Consider the following 16,357-nt stretch of genomic DNA (forward strand, 5'->3'; position numbering starts at 1 on the left):
TAATGTGTTTCAAGTTGTCTGATCTAATGTATGGGTGGGGTGTGAAGGGCCTGTGTTTACATTCACTTTGACTTGCTGATCACAATGTTGTTGGTTTACTGTTTATAAGTTATAAGATATTATTCATCATCATTTCCATGCGATCTTTACTGTACACTAATATATGTATCTTCTATTTATGAGAACAACAAAGGCTCTGAAGTACAAATGGTGCTCTTTCAATGTGTCTTTTTTTAAATTTTAGATAGTGTTTATATTGACTTATAATATACAAATGTTTATATTGTATTATCATATTAATATGATCTAAATAAAGTTGCCAGTTTATTGGGTACACTTAGCTAAATATAATTCAGTCTAACTGTCCTGTATTAAATCCTGCATTTGTGAAGTTTATGTAGTGTAGTGTAGTTTATGACACTGAACTCTGTTGCAGTATAACCAGAGGTGTTTCTATTACTTTGTTCGCCTTACATTAAAGTTGAAATGCTTTCTCTGTAATGGATTACAGAATTTGCTCAGGAAAAATGATTATATTCTGCAGCCCTCTTTATGTACATTTGCAGTCAGTTTAGTTTCACTCATGACAACGTAAATGCATCCTAAAACCTACACAGTGAGAAAATTCTAAAGAAAATGGTTTGCGGTAGTTTGATATTCATTTATTTTATTTTTTCATTATTTTTCACAAAAACAGCTAATCTCCTTTGCACTAAGCCAAAAGTGCAGTTTCCCTATTATTATTGTATTATTTATCTTATTGTCTATATTATAAGCAACTTTAATATATCTTGGTTTCATCAAATTAGAGAAAAAAAAGGATAAAAGCGACTTCCACTACACTGAAATGGCCTCTCTGTTCTCTTTTCAGTTCCCTCCAGACAGTATGAGCACTACACCTATCCAGGAACCCCCTACCCAGGGACTGTCCTCTGGGAGTGGGCAGACCTTACCCTCCCGACCCCTGCAGCTCTCCTCTGATCCTTCAGCTTCTAAAAGAGTATGTTTCTACAAAAGCGGTGACTATCAGTTTGGAGGGCATCGAATGGTCATCAATACCCGCACCTTTAAGACCTTTGATGCTCTACTGGATGTTCTTTCCAAGAAAGTGCCTCTGGCATTTGGAGTGAGGACTATCACCACACCCCGGGGGACTCACCTTGTTAAGGCATTAGATGACTTACATGATGGAGGTGCTTATGTGTGCTCTGACCAGAAACGTGTGAAGCCAATAAACCTGGATGAAGTGAACCGGCGGCAGGTACCTTGGAATACTACCAGACTGGTCAGTGTAGGGCGACGACGGCGATTTGGTCAGTTTGGCAGCAAGAATGAAGCCATCAGGCCAGCAAAGGTCACTGAAAGAGTGGCAGTACGGACACCAAAGAGGCTTATGGTCATCAAGAACAGGGATCCAAGTGTTAAACGCACAATTGTTTTGCAGAGAAGAACAGCTCCAACATTTGATGCATTGCTGGATTACCTATCGCAGATCCTGCAGTTCCCAGTGCTGAAACTCTACTCTACAGATGGCAGAAGAGTAAGTTCTTGGTAAACTGAAAATAGGAATCATCACTAGTCCTGTGAAATGGGTAAAATTTCCAAAATAAATCTTTATGTCATCAGTGTTACATGCTACATGTTGCTGTTTGTCCACGTTTTCAGTCTTTATCCTTTACAAACCAGATGTTTTTGCTAGTTTCTGAACAAAAGGGATGGAGGGATTTAAATCTCTGAAATACTGGATCACTCGTGAGTTTTACAGAGCACAGTTCATTCCACTGGAGCCACAGAGGTGTCTCCCTCCACCCACACCTTCCTCACCCACATTGTTAGATCAGGAGCTCAGCGAGGAAAAAATCTGTCTAAAGGTGTGTGTTTGGATAGAAACAGATCCAGCTATGCACCTACTAGTATTGTTCTCAGATAGATACCGACAAATGTAGGGTGTTTTTCTTTTAAGTAAATGTAGCGCAGTTACATTTCGTTTTAATCTTACTCTGCAATCAGTGAAAATAAATTTGTGCAATTCCCTCAGGATTGTAGGTGATTTCTAAAAGAAAGTTTTACGAGAAGAGAAAGGAGATAGAATTTGATGGTTCGAATATTTAACTATAACAGCCAAAGATAACACAAGCACATAGGCTTAGTACTTGGAAATGCATTTTTCATTGTCTATGTGGGTTTTAAAGGAGCAATGTTTTTGTGAATTTTAAATTGGCTCCCTGCTGTGTGAGACCTGTGTTTTCCACTTACTATACTTTCTAAGTATAGCAGTAAGTATATTACTTTCTTTCCAAAGACACTTCAATCTATATTAAGCAAAGGTGTGTCTGCCTGGCACAAAACAAGGATGGAAAAAAAAAAGACAGACAGATATAAACAAATCTACAAAGTGGTTATCCACATTTTTTCAGTCTAATTACATGTTTAAGGTTGACTTTTTACTCTTGTGCTTGTGTTTGACGAAGCAACTTGGGCTTCTGCCAGACTTATAAACCACGACACAAGGTCAGGCGATCAGCTGATCAGTGGAGTCTTCTCAGTTGTCACGCAATCGTAGATACCCAAACATCCGATTATTCCATTGACATTTAATGTACCAAATTAATTTTCTCAGTACCTTTGAGATGATGAGGATAAAGTCTTTTAGTTTAAATGGTTTTTTTTGTTTTGTTTTTTTAATTAAAGGATTATTTGCCAAGAAATATTTAAATTGAGTTACTCAGGTTTTGAAAATGAAAAATATACACACCACTGTGTGTCATTAGAGATTATTTTGATGTATCTGTTACAAATCTTGATTCATTTTAATGGTAAGAAAAAAAGAGTGAAAATTTTAGGCTTTTATTTTTGATCTTCGAGATATTTGTGTTCAAACGTCGCCTCTGATGGCATGAAAATAGGTTGATGATTCGCTTTAAAAAAAATTATATTTAACCTTCTAAGACCCGAACTTTTCCACGGCATGCATTTTAATTTCTCTTTGATATTTGGGCATATTGGGACCTGATGAATGTATAAACAAAAAATTACCAGATTTTTTTTAAACCTGATTTGTGTTTCTAAGAAAAATAAAAGCCACATATGAGGATATTCGTTTAAAATTTCAATAGAACAGTAGCAGTATAATGTCCTCGTAAGTGGATATCAGGCCCTTGTAGAGCAAAATTGAGTATTTTGATCTAAATAACCCAAAATGTGATGTCCATATATGTGGACGCCAGGTCCTAGGAGGCTAAAGCTAAAATTTTACTGGACTTGTTCTACATGTTTAACCTTTGTACCATAAAATGTGTGTAAAATATGCAAATCTGAGACGATCAAACAGAAAACCAGTGTTGATTTGAGAAGGAATGACGCAAAAATAAAATAATCTAATTTTCGGCAGTTTTTAAGGGATATAAAATACAGACTGAAATCGTGTTATTCAAAGAAAAAGCTCAGAAGTGCATAATTTAGAATAGTCACATACAGAGTAAGTGATGCATTCATAATGCTTTAGATGAAGAAAATCTGCGGTTTCCCATGATGAATGTCAATCTCATTTCTCCTCTTTTAGGTTGATGGTCTTGCTGCTCTTATCTTGTGCTCTGGAGTTGTTGTGGCAGCGGGCAACGAGCCTTTCAGATTAGCAAACTATAGTTTTCACAGAACAGGCCAGATGGCACAGGCCATGTTCCTGGAAACTGCTGAACCCTCAATGTTACAACCTAGAGCACGTAAGTGTTAGTTTACGCCACGGGGAAAAGAAAATATGTTATGTTTTGTTATTCTATTCCTCTCTCATGTCTGTATGCAAGTTTGAATCTATAAAATCTTTTCCTTGAAGTGTCAAATCTCTTAAAAAAGCACAGAGTAATCTCACGTTGTATCTTGTTTACTTCTATACCAAAACAATGGTATAAAATAAAAATGGTAGATTTTTTGTTGTTGTCCGGATTCATTTTCAAAAGAAAGATATGAGAGTGAAGAAAGCAAATAAGCATGCTTATTATAATTTCTGCTATTCTATTCTTTGAAGCACTACTGCAAAATCTTTACGTGACCCAAGATCTTTTTTCTTTCTTTTTTGTCCCATCTCTTCTCCAAACACCTCTGAAAGCAGAGAAGAAAAAGTCTTTCTCGAGCGGACGAGGATCGAGGAACTTCTCCGTGTCATCAGAGCGATATATTGTGAACCAGATAAACAAGTCTCAAAATGGCCACCTGCATCCCCACAATGGACTATTTGAAGCAGAAGCCAATCAGCATCACACATCTATGGAGATGTCCGGAACTGGCAGGGAAGATAACGTGCATCAAACCTGCATCGTACCTCACGATGATGACATTGAAAAGTCTTTCCGCGTGAATCAAGATGGCAGCATGACGGTGGAGATGAAAGTTCGTCTGACCATTAAGGAGGAGGAGATGCTCCACTGGACAACCACACTCAGCCGCACCAGCCTTAGCAAGAGGGCAGCTTGTGCCTCAATTTCTGAGTCAGGCAACCGCTCCCCTGACTCGAACAATGTCATTCCCAAAGACTCCTCTAGTATCAGCGAGGAAGAAACGAAAGAGGAGAACTTTCCCTCTGCAGCTGGAAAAGGCGTCGGCTTTAATGATGAGCGAACATGTGAAGGATACACTTCAACAGCTACGAGAAAAGCGAAAAAAAGTGTCAAACGCACTCCCACACCTGGTCCTCGACATGTTAATAAAAAGGCGTCTATTGAGAGTGTGAAGAGGGTCACAGAGTCAGGGGTGCAAGAGAGCATGCTGGGACATTATTCCTATGTGGAAAGGACAGCCGATGGCGAAACAACGGAGGGATACTGCCTTGTCAAACACAGCAGTAGCAGCAATAGACCCATCCCAAAACCTCGCAAAACAGCATCCGCAGGAATGAGCAACAAATGCACCCCCTCCTCCATCAGGTCATCAGGAGTTGCTGAGGTCCTTCAGATACAGAATAATGGGATGGAGTTTAGAGAGACTGTGATGCATATTTATGAGACCCAAGGCTGCTATGACAACTATTTCGCGAATCAGGAATATAGTGTAGATGGCGTTCCTTTACATGGCTCCCCTCCGGCACCACAAAGTAAACAGTCGACTGACTCAGGGCCTCATTCATCGAGTAATGATTGTGATATAGATTGTAGCTGGCAGCCACCCACTGCTGACTCACTGCAAAGGCAGAAAGAGGAGATGCTATCACTGTCATCAGAGCCAGTATCTCTGACACATGAGAATACAAACAATCTGTCTTCACCGAGTGAAAACGAAACCAAGAGAAACCTTCAAATTCTAGAGAGAGTAAAACTAGACAACACTCCAAAAAGCACGACGAAGAAAAAGATGACTACGTCTGGCAGGAGTCAGAAGAGTTCAACTTCAACAAGTAACACGGATAAAAAACCGAAGGAAAGCCTAATCAGCCCCTCAAAAGATAGCAAGCATTCATCTGCTGACAAGATAAGCAGTAAGGCCAGTGTGGGAAAAAGGACGGTGAATTCTTCTGAAAGTGCTAAAAGTGGTCAAAAGAGTAAAGGAGCAGAAAAGAAAGCAGAAAGTCTCCAATCTAAGAAATCCAATAAAGGTGAAAAAACACCAACAAAGAGCTCAGCATCATTAGTTAGAACAGCACCACAGAGACAAAACACAAGCAAACCAGCTGCTAGCGATATTGGCCACAATGTAAATACTCCAACTGGAAGGCCTCAAATGAAAAAGAACATGTCAGACATTTTGCAACCCAACAAATCTCTTACTAAAAAGACAACTAGCAAGCCAAAATCCATGCCTGAAAGTGGAATATCACCAACAAAACCGCTTGTTTCGATGCCTTCTCTCGATCCTTCGCCCTCCGAGATCCACCAATATGTTGAGAACTGGTTGGAGAAAGTCACCCCAGACCAAGTGCCATATCCAGAGGAGGTGATCACAGAGGAAACACAACCTCGAACAAAGGTTATATTTCAGATAGGCGGAGATTCTGAATCAGATGAAAAGAATGAATGCCATACTAATTTTGATGAAAATAACCCATCCTCCAATTATGTTATAAAGGGATCATCATCTTGTCTATCAGTTCCTCTTAGCCACCAAGAACTAACAACAGTACAAGGTTTAAGTGTTTCTATGCCAAATGTCAGAGCTGACCTTGAACATCAGGAGAACAGACTGAGGCCACACAAATCTGCAGAGGCCATCTGTCCAGCTGGCGATGAAACATCTTCACCATCTAACTTTTTGAGTCCCAAAGCAAAGATAAAGCCTGCCCTGCAACAACTCTGTTCATCCATTCAGTGCATCAGAAGAGCCTCTGACACCAACGTGGCATCCAACCTTGAAAAATCTAACAGCCTTCCCGATTTCCCGACACAAGTAGCCTCAGTGTTTGGCTCGTCGTGTAAAGCCTTTCTGTCATTCTTGTCAGTGATGACTCTGAGAGATCACCTCATAGACTCCACAGCACGAGAGGATAAAATATCAAGAACCAAGTCAGAGGCGATGCTAATGATGGAGTCCCTGCAGAAGATTTCGGCCATCGAGGACGAGGAAGAGCAGAGAGCAAGTCTGACTGATTTGCAAAGCAGAGCATCTTCTCGTTTAAGACAGAGCTGGAAGGATTTCCAGATTCTGAGGGAAAGGCTTGAAAGTGAACCCCTTTCTCCCAAAGTGTCAGAAACTGAGTTTGCGCTAGATGTCGTCTCTGAAGGCGGCGATGCATTTGAGGAACAGCATTCGGGCATTGATGAGCTGATGGAGGAGCTGAGCATGCCGCAAGACCTCAGGGAACAGATCGCTTCGACAATCAGAACTTTTTACCCTGTGGAAGAGAGCCAGTGTGTAGAGACTGATCGAAACCAGTCAGACTCAGAGGAAGATTTAGAGCAATTTGTTCAGGACTGTAACGACGAAACAAAACAATCACTTGAGTCTGATAGTCGATGTGTAACTGAAGACACTCCTGATGCAGTTTATACCCAACAGGGACAAATAATAAGCAAGTCAGAGCAGCCTAGTGAAACCCAAGAATCACAGACAGAAAAAGAAGAGTTATTAAAAGACAAAGAAAATGAGACAAAAGAAGAAGAAAGTGGCAAAGAGGAACAATTAGAGGAGGAAAAAGAGGTAAAGATGAGGGAAGATGAAGATACAAAAGAGACAGAAGATGATTGTTACACGACTGAAAAGGAAGATTGGGAAAGAGAGGAAGAGGAAGAAGAGGAGCAAGCAGCAAAATCAGGGGAAGTAAGTAGTGAAGAATCTATTGATAAAGAAGAGGGAGGGGCATATGAAGAGGAGGAGACAAAAGAAGAAGAAAGTAGAAAAGAGGAACAACTAGAGGAGAAAAGGGAGGTGAAGATTAAGGGGGATGGAGATACAGAAGATGAAAGTGAAGGAACTGAAAAGGAAGATGGAGAAAGGGAGGAAGACAGAGAAGAAGAGTCTGAGCAATCAGAATCAGATGAAGAGAGTGGAGAGGGGTCTGTTGATAAGGAGGAAGCAGGGGTGGATGAAGAAGAGCAAGAGACAGATGGAGAGGAGGTGAAAAAAGAAGAAGAAAGTAGAGAACAGGAACAACTAGAGGAGAAAAGGGAGGTGAATATTAAGGGGGGTGGAGATACAGAAGATGAAAGTGAAGGGACTGAAAAGGAAGATGGAGGAAGGGAGGAAGACAGAGAAGAAGAGTCTGAGCAATCAGAATCAGATGAAGAGAGTGGAGAGGGGTCTGTTGATAAGGAAGAAGCAGGGGTGGATGAAGAAGAGCAAGGGACAGATGAAGAGGAAACAACAGAGGAAGTAGATGAGGTGAACCAGCAATATAGAGATAGAACAGACACAGAGGCTGATAGTGAAGGGACTGAAAAAGAAAATAGGGGAAGAGGGGAAGATGTAGAAGAAAAGCCAGAGCAATCAGAATCAGAGGAAGTGAGTGATGAGCAATCTCTTGACAAGAAAGGAGCAGGGACAGATGAAGAGGAGGAAGAGATGACACTGGATGAAAGAGAGCTGGGGGATGAATTAGGAGAAGGAGAGGAAGAAGAGGCTGATGAGACAGATGAGGATTTTATGAATGAGGACCCAACTCAGTATAGTGCTGAAGAAACAGATGAGAGAGAGGGTGCTGGGGAGGCAGAGGAGGAAGAGAAGATAAATGAGAAGGTTTGCGAGGAAGGTGAGGAAAAAAGCAGTGATGGAGGGGAAAATGAGGAGAGGTATAAGGAGGAGAAAGAAGATGAAGGTGACAATGTGGAAGAGACAAGTAAAGGGGGTGGAGTAGAAAATGTAACTGTAGAATTAGAACAGGAGGAGGAAGAAAATGAAGAGTTACATCTTGTTACAGGTGATGTAGAGCAGGAACTACTGGAAGGTACTGAGGTATCTGATGATGAGGAAAAGAAAATTGGGGATGGTATTGAGGCAGATGAGGAAGAGGAGGTGGAAGCGGAAATAAATGCAGTTACTGCAACAGATGCAGAGGAAAGTGTTAGTGAAAATGCAGATGATGAAAAGGAAATGGAAGAATTTAATGAAGATAGAAATGAACTAGAAGTTGAGGATGAAAAGGAAACACAGCAGATAGAAGAGGTTAGTGAGGGAAACAATGAAGAGGAGGAGGAGGTAGAAGAAGAGAGAGAACAAGATGAAGAACATGAGGAGGAAGGTAGTGGAGATTCTGTGGTTAAAAATACAGAGGATGAGAGAGCAAGGACAACAACAGACGAGGAAGAGGTAGACGAAGGAAGGGACACGGACACAGAAGATGAAAAGTATGATGAGGCTGAAGACAGGATGAGAGAGCCGGAGCAAACAGAAAGTAGTCAGGAGGAAGAATCAGCAGAAGAGAGAGAATGTGGAGAAGAGTTAGAGAGGGATGAAAATCTGACAGCAGGTCAAACTGGAGATGAAGAGGAGAGGGAGGATGATGAAGAGAAGGAGTCACAAGAGAAATTAGACCAGGAAAAAAACCAAGGCACTGAATCCCCAAGCAAATACTCTTCTGAAGGTCAGTGCGCTGATGACAAAGGTAACGGAACAGACACGGTTACTGAAACAGATGAAGGAGGAGAGATGCTTACAGAAAGAAGTGGCAGTTTATCCCATCCAGGGGAAATATCCCAGGAATTACTCAACTTTGTGAACTATGCCCTCCGGTCTGCTTCGCTTGTATTCATATATGACAAGGATGGGAAGATTAGGATAGAGCCTGATAATGCTCAGGTTGTAAAAACCAAGCAAAGTGTTCTTCTGAAAAGCAGAAAAGACCGTTCATATGGCTTAAAATGCCTGCCAAGCCCGAGCACCTCTGATTTATCTGATTACAGACCAGAAACATCAGAGAGCAGCAGCTATAGAACTCAGGACTCTGTAGATATTATGTCACAGAGTGGAGAAGAGGCTTCAGAGAAAACTTCTCCAGTCTATACACATTCAGCTGTCCAAGCTGAGAGGACAAATCTGGAACTGGCTAGCTCAAAGTTGTCTGTTGCAAGTAACTCAGGAACCTTTCCTAGTTCCAGTGACTCAGGTACTAAAGCCTCAAGGGCGGATCTTTCTTACTTCAGTGCAGCAAGCTCATTAAAAGCAGATCGTGAAGCCACCACACAGGCTGCACAGTGCATTTCTTTTGTCTCACAAAACTCAGCTGATGGGGTTTTGATTGATCAAGGCAGATGGCTCCTGAAGGAGAACCATCTCATAAGAAAATCTCCTCCAGTCTCGCTGGGAATGTACGACAATTTGGACAGCACATCCGTAGACACAGGTCAGGAGAACACTAGTGACGATTCCCCGCCCCATTTCAAAACTCAGCACAGTCCCCTTGCAGCCATATCCTCATCAGAACTCGAGGAGATGGCGAAGCCTCCGACTCCAAAGTGCATCTACTACAATCTGCCACATGGTAGCGACTCGGACCCCTTTTTAGATGCTTCAAGTATTAAAAGCAGTGCTCGAGGCAGGGGTGTCAAGGTGTCTCCTACTATTGACACATCAAAAACCTGGGCAAATAAAAATGGCAGTCAGTCTTCCTTTGCGTCAGTGGAGTTCAGAATCCCAGACAGAAAAGTTCATCCCGAGGGCGAGTCAGCGGTTGTGACACAGCCAAGTAGGACATCTGGTGGCGTAAGCCATGTACTACAAGCACAAGACTCAATGGACAATCTGCATTTGAGATGTGGCCAATACTGCCCCATACTATGATATTTAACAGAATCAGCTGCTAGTATCGACTGTGTTTGTTGTTTAATGTCATGCAACTTGAATAAATTGTTGTTTTATCTGTAAATAATTATGAACCATGAGAGTTGTGCCTCTTATTTGCATTTGAATACAGAAAAAAAAGAAAAAAAGTCTAAATTTACAATATTTTTTGGTGCTGAATATCAGGTAGTGTTTGATAGGATAGAAGAATGTAAACAAATAAGACCTATTTTTCTTCTCCCTCAAATCTCTTGAACATCATACAGGAAATGAAAAAAAGACTCAGTCTGTAATAGAAAGCAGATTTCATTGCTTGTATTATTTTACTGCTGGTTTGGGTTTGTCCAGAACATTTATTTCTAATAGCTGTTTCATCTTTTTAGATTAAAGAACTGATTTATTTGCAAAAAATCTATAAGTTATAGGTTTTTTACCCGGGCTCATTTAATCAACAGGATATATGCTACTTTATGAGACAGTGAATTGGACTACTGTAGTACTGGGTTTTTACTTTAGGGTTTGGTTGAGGCCAAAAATAGAGTACAAAGGAGTGAAACTGATTGGGTGAACACAAAACTGATACTGTTGCTTTGGTTCTGTAATAATTGAATGCTTTCTTATTTTATCAACATATCAGGATGTGTTAAAGTGGTCATCAGGATAACCAATGATAGAAAAGTGAACATTTTCATTTCTGAGTTTTAACTTTTTTTTATGTGCCTTCTTTGGGTGTGAGTTGAAATGTTGTATGTACAGTCAATATTTAATTTACATTGCTATCTCTATTAAAGGTGTACCTGTGTTTAAAGCCTGTGTTTACATGTTCACACGTCCACAGTGGAGAAGTTTTGGAAACAGAAGAGATTATTTTTGGTGGTTTTATTAGGCTGTCTACCACTCTATCCATCGCCTAATCAATCACCCAGTCAGTCAATCAATCATCACATCAGTGAGTCAGTCTGTGAGTTTGTCAGCTTGATTTTTTAGAAAGATTTAGGTGACAAACGCCTGTGGGATGTTATTCTCTCAAATAGAAAATTGACTAATGTAGCCCAGTTATAAGTAGGGGTTAAAAAAGGCAGCTCAAAAAATATACACTCATCCCTGTCTCCTCAAAATACTTTCAGGGTTGAGTTATAAAATAGTGAAAATAATCCTATTTGTGTTGAGTGCCTAGAAGCATCTCTGGACTCTGGTGATATTTGACTTTGGTTACAACTAAGTGAAACGTGAATTTTGAATGAGCCGTAGGCTTACATTACTCCGTTTATCCTCTAAACTATTAAAAGACGTACTTCAATAGCCTGATTTTGGATACAAAATTGTTATCTACTGGTTGTTGTTTTAAGTCTGTGTTTTAATCCGTGTACACTATTTGAGTCTCACTCATCCTCAGGCAGGTGAAGGTGCAGAGGAGAGTGCGAGTCATCTGCAGCTGTCACTCGGTGTCAGCAATGGCCCCCTGATGCAGTCAGGCATATGCAAGTGACACTTGATGTGATCGTCACTGACAGGCTAGCTTGTAATATGCGTGACCAGAGGGATCTTATCCTTGAAACAAGTCTGACCAGACGACTGCAGGTGGTAATTTGAACAGGGATAATTCATTTCGACATTTACATGCTAAATATTTGACAGGCTACACATGATGATTTTATGCTAAAGTGAAGGGAGAATGCTGGGAAATCCTATTAGTGTGTGTGGGTGTTTCCGCTCCCTGTCCCTGACCCTGACCCTTCCCTGCAATCACACACACATGGACACGCACATACACACACACACACAAGCACAGAGTGAGACAAAGAAATACAGAGACAAAGAGAATGGGGGAGAGAGGTCTTTACAAAGTGACCATTCTGGATACTTTCCAAGGGTTTTGTCAGTCACTATGGAGATTTGGATAATAGCCCTTGCACTTTAATTCCTCTGTTGTTACCATGGTTCAAAGGTATCCAGTGGAAGCAAAATGAGCACACATGCCTGCTCTATGTGTTTTGCTTACCATTGACAGAAAAGTCAATGGTAAGCTTAAAAACAGCAGTAAAACAGGCAGCATCGCTAAAACCGATAATGTTCAGTACTGTGCAAAAGTCTTATTTTTTTTATATGTTGCTTCTAATGGAGCCAGACTTTCTTTTAACTTTTAAAGTGTTCTTGGTGAATAGTTCTACAGGCATTGTGAAGGTCTTTCAAAGTTCTTGAGCCTGACCGTTTTCAGAGGACTTTTGGTTTTGTTTGTTTGGTTGTTAAGTCACTTAGGACTAAACTATAAATCACTCAAGCATAAAAAAGACCCTAAACTGGAGAAGTGACAGACAAAAAAATCTACACCAGATAAACAGTATCTGCTAAGTTATGTTCTTAAGAAGTAACTGAAAATTCCAGAACCTGACCTCACCTGATCCATCTACTGTTCGCCGAAGCCTCATCAGAAATGGACTCAGTGGAAAGGCGGATGTCAGGAATCCATTCTGAAGGAAGGGAAACAGGGAGAAAAGGCTGAGGTATGCCTAAATACACAAGAACTGCTATGAAAATCAGTATCAGGTCTGATGGAGTACTGAATATAAATTGGAAATGTCAACATTGAAGCAGCGTGGGATCATCTTGACAGAGAACGGAACAAACAGCAGTCAACATCCAAAGAAAAGGTTTGAATGTCCTTTAAAAAGCCTGGAGAAATATTCCTGAAGACTACTTAAAGACAAGACATACATATAAATGTCCTTGTTTAGGTGGTGTTTGATGGGATTTTTTTTAACTCTCTAAAAATTAGCATTGACCACATGAATCCAGTTTTAAACAGGCTCTACTTTTCCCCACTGATGATAACCTGACTCTCACACTGACTTGACAAAAGCCCACAGAAGGCCCTGCCGTGGATTTACAGCCTTTCTTTCTCACGTTAATATTTATGACTGTCTGCTCTCTGTGCATTAACTCATGTGCAGCAAATACTCAGATTCTGCCTACAATTAATCTAAGCGGTCATGACCCGCAGAGATGCTGACAAATTTAAAAAGACCAAAGGAAAAAAAAGAGAGAGAGACTTTTTGCAATCTTCTCACCACAATAACTAATTTTCACAACCTTATAGCTGAACACATCACTTATGTCCTGTGAGAATCGATGAACAGTGCAGCCACTGTCTCCACTTTAGTTCTGGTAAATAATGTTGGGGATGATCGCTATGGCTACTGGTGCGCACGGGTTTGTGATTCACCATCATGGGAGATAAAACAAAGGGTTCCTTTTTGCTTTTACCCTGCAGTTTTGAAGGGACCACACCCAGAAATAAGATTTAACTTATCTGTTGCCCTGCGCCATTACAGAGTCACTGACTCTGACTGATGTCGAGTCTTATTTGATTCTTTTTGTACGCCTCCTTTAATTAGCTCCCCCGCAGGGCTGTTGCTTTGGAGCAGAAAAGCGGAATCTCAGCAACAAAAATAAAAAGACCGAGCGATACATTCCCAAGAATGGGAGCTATTTGGCCCAAACTGTTGCACTGTCAAGCGCTGTGCTACACACAATAATTACGGCCTACTGTCTGCATTCTCTTGATGCAGTTAGGTGACAGATCAGCAATACACAATCCCTGCTCTGTTTGTGTCAATCCAGGCCTCCTCTGTCTCTCTCTGTGGCCAATACTGGCAGAGCGGGATCATAATGGGCCTGGGAGCAGGAATTTTCATGGCCCCCACCCTGTTTCTAAGTGAGCGTTGATCATGTGAATTTCCGTAGCTGCTTTTGGTAATGGGCTTCCACTGTTTTACTCAAACCATGGCCTCATGTTTGCATGCTCAAGTACCACAAACTGCTTTAGTTATTATGCTTTTGCCTATCACTTCTTCAGTTTCGAAAGTTTGGAATTGAACTTTTGAAGTTCTCTTTAGATTTTAATGTTTCACTTTAATACTAAAACATCTGTGGGCCATATTGTACAAAATCTTCCTTGATACCTTTAACTGCATTTTGCCCTTTATGCTGGAAGTTAACTAGAGGAAAATTTTGCATGTTTTCCTTATTTGATTCATCCTTGCATGTCTTTGGCAAATGCCCTTTTGTAAGATTTGATGCTTCTTTAAATCCCATGAAAAAAAGCAAAAATTTAAATGGCTTTAGATACAGATCTGACCACACACATAAACTTGATCAACTTTACAAAGATTTGTTTAAAAATAGAAAATACTTACACAATCTCACTTTTCAGGATAGGTTTCAGTGACAACCATCTTGTAACAACACGACATGAATGCTAACTTAAGAAATTTAAAAAACTGCTCCAAAACCCCCAAATCAGTATCAAAATTGACTTCAAAGCAATTCACGTCTCATACTGTGATTTTATTGGATTGGTTTATATAATTGCACAAATAAAGAAAAGACAAATAATTATTAAACAGAAATGTGGAACTGCTTTCTTGCACAATAGCTTGCACAAGATGTTTCAAAAAATTTGAAACACCCTGTCTCAGAGTGATGCTGAAAAAATATTTCATGCATTTCTACTTTTTTATTAACTAGTGTAATTTATTATTATCAGACTATGCTTAAAAACTCTCCGAAAAGCCTTCAGTTGATGCAAAATGCTGCAGTTACGTACTGAAGGGACTAGAAAGAGAGAGTATATTTCTCTATGCATAGTACTGCACAGTACTGTATCACCTCAAAAGAACACTCCCTGAGTCTGGCTCTGCCTGAAGCTTCTTCCTATTAAATGGGAGTTTTTCCATCCCACTGTCACCAACTCTTTCCTCATAGGGAGTCATCTGATTGGTGGGATTTTCTCTGTATTGTTGTAGGCTCTTTACCTTATAATATAAAGCACCTTGAGGTGAATGTGATTTCATGCTATTAATACGAATTGAATCGAATAAATGGTAAATGGCCTGTATTTGTATAGTGCTTTTCTAGTTCCTAAGGACCCCAAAGCGCTTTACACATCCAGTCATCCACCCATTCACACACTGGTGATGGCAAGCTACATTGTAGCCACAGCCACCCTGGGGCGCACTGACAGAGGCGAGGCTGCCGGACACTGGCGCCACCGGGCCCTCTGACCACCACCAGTAGGCAACGGGTGAAGTGTCTCGCCGAAGAACACAACGACCGAGGCAACCTTCCGATTACAAGGCGAACTCCCAACTCTTGAGCCACGATCGCCCCTGATATTGCTGATAATATATACAGTGCATACATAAAGCTTTTCAGTGCCTTTCAGGTTATGCACCAGAGTCATGTAAACATAGATTCAGATGATTCTTTCTCATTTATCTGCACACTCACTCACATTATTTTCTGCACATTCAAAATCAAAATCAAAAAGCAAACATTTTGTGTGTTCTGGTAATTTATTCAAAATGAGAGAGGTGAAATCCAATTTATACAATCACCATTTACTTCTTACTTGATTAACACGCTTTTGGGCACAAACGTCGACTAGAACATCTGTGCACAGTCTTAACAAATATGGCACAGATAAGGACTATGAGAATAAAACCAAAAGCTTTAAACAGTCAATCTGCTTAGACAAAGCCAGGCTATAATTTGAAGTTTGCGTCACAAAGATCAAACAAGCTCACCGAGTAGCTGGGTTTATTACTGCACAGTCATATCTCAGGGGCTGCACGCCAGCTTCAGATAACCGCAGTCACCCTCACCCGCAAGCCAAAAATCTGAAAGTCTCCCTGAAAGAGATATTTGTGCATTCAGTCTTATCTAGTGAAAAAAAACCTCACTAAAACCAATTTGATCTCTCATCTTGGACTTATTTTATGTTTACTAAAGAGCAGATAACGCTCAGCAGCACTAGTGCAGCACAGTTGGGAGGTGTTAGGTGTCATTGGCTCAGCTCTGCTGCCATGCGTCTCTCCTCAGAATCTCTGAATCTCAGCAAGTCAGCAGCACTGCAGCACTGACAGCCCTGTGCGCTGAGAAGGGCAAAAGACAGAGGGGGGGAAAGAAGGAAGGAGCTTTTGGACACAAAGATTAGTCCTTACGAAAATATCTCATTATTTTCGTTGCAAGTCAGTCTGAGAAGAGGGTGACGAATAATACACCCCGAACAAAAGCTTCAGGAATGCAGCAAACCTGCCAGTATTGAATGACTTTGACTCATATCCCCCAAGCTCTCTGTTTTTCTCTCCTAGGATTAGTG

At 40.7% G+C, this 16,357-nt stretch overlaps 1 protein-coding gene across 1 annotated transcript; it reads left to right on the forward strand.

The window, feature by feature from the left end:
• Window positions 1–847: 847 nt before the first annotated feature.
• Window positions 848–10,197, forward strand: rp1 (RP1 axonemal microtubule associated). The gene is made up of 3 exons (XM_087831675.1): window positions 848–1,540; window positions 3,563–3,722; window positions 4,109–10,197. Exons 1-3 carry the CDS (start codon window positions 848–850, stop codon window positions 10,195–10,197), a joined length of 6,942 nt encoding a protein of 2,313 aa, XP_087687801.1.
• Window positions 10,198–16,357: the final 6,160 nt, after the last annotated feature.

The sequence above is a fragment of the Neolamprologus brichardi genome, chromosome 18, assembly GCF_056152115.1.
Source record: "Neolamprologus brichardi isolate AB-2024 chromosome 18, ASM5615211v1, whole genome shotgun sequence".
Lineage (NCBI taxonomy): Eukaryota > Metazoa > Chordata > Actinopteri > Cichliformes > Cichlidae > Neolamprologus > Neolamprologus brichardi.

Bases quoted from the DNA above. Each gene is read 5' to 3' on its own strand.
- rp1 (XM_087831675.1), top strand. From the start codon at position 848: ATGGCCTCTCTGTTCTCTTTTCAGTTCCCTCCAGACAGTATGAGCACT. The intron at 1,541-3,562 runs GTAAGTTCTTGG...CTCCTCTTTTAG, and splicing joins ACTCTACAGATGGCAGAAGA to GTTGATGGTCTTGCTGCTCT. The intron at 3,723-4,108 runs GTAAGTGTTAGT...CTCTGAAAGCAG, and splicing joins AATGTTACAACCTAGAGCAC to AGAAGAAAAAGTCTTTCTCG.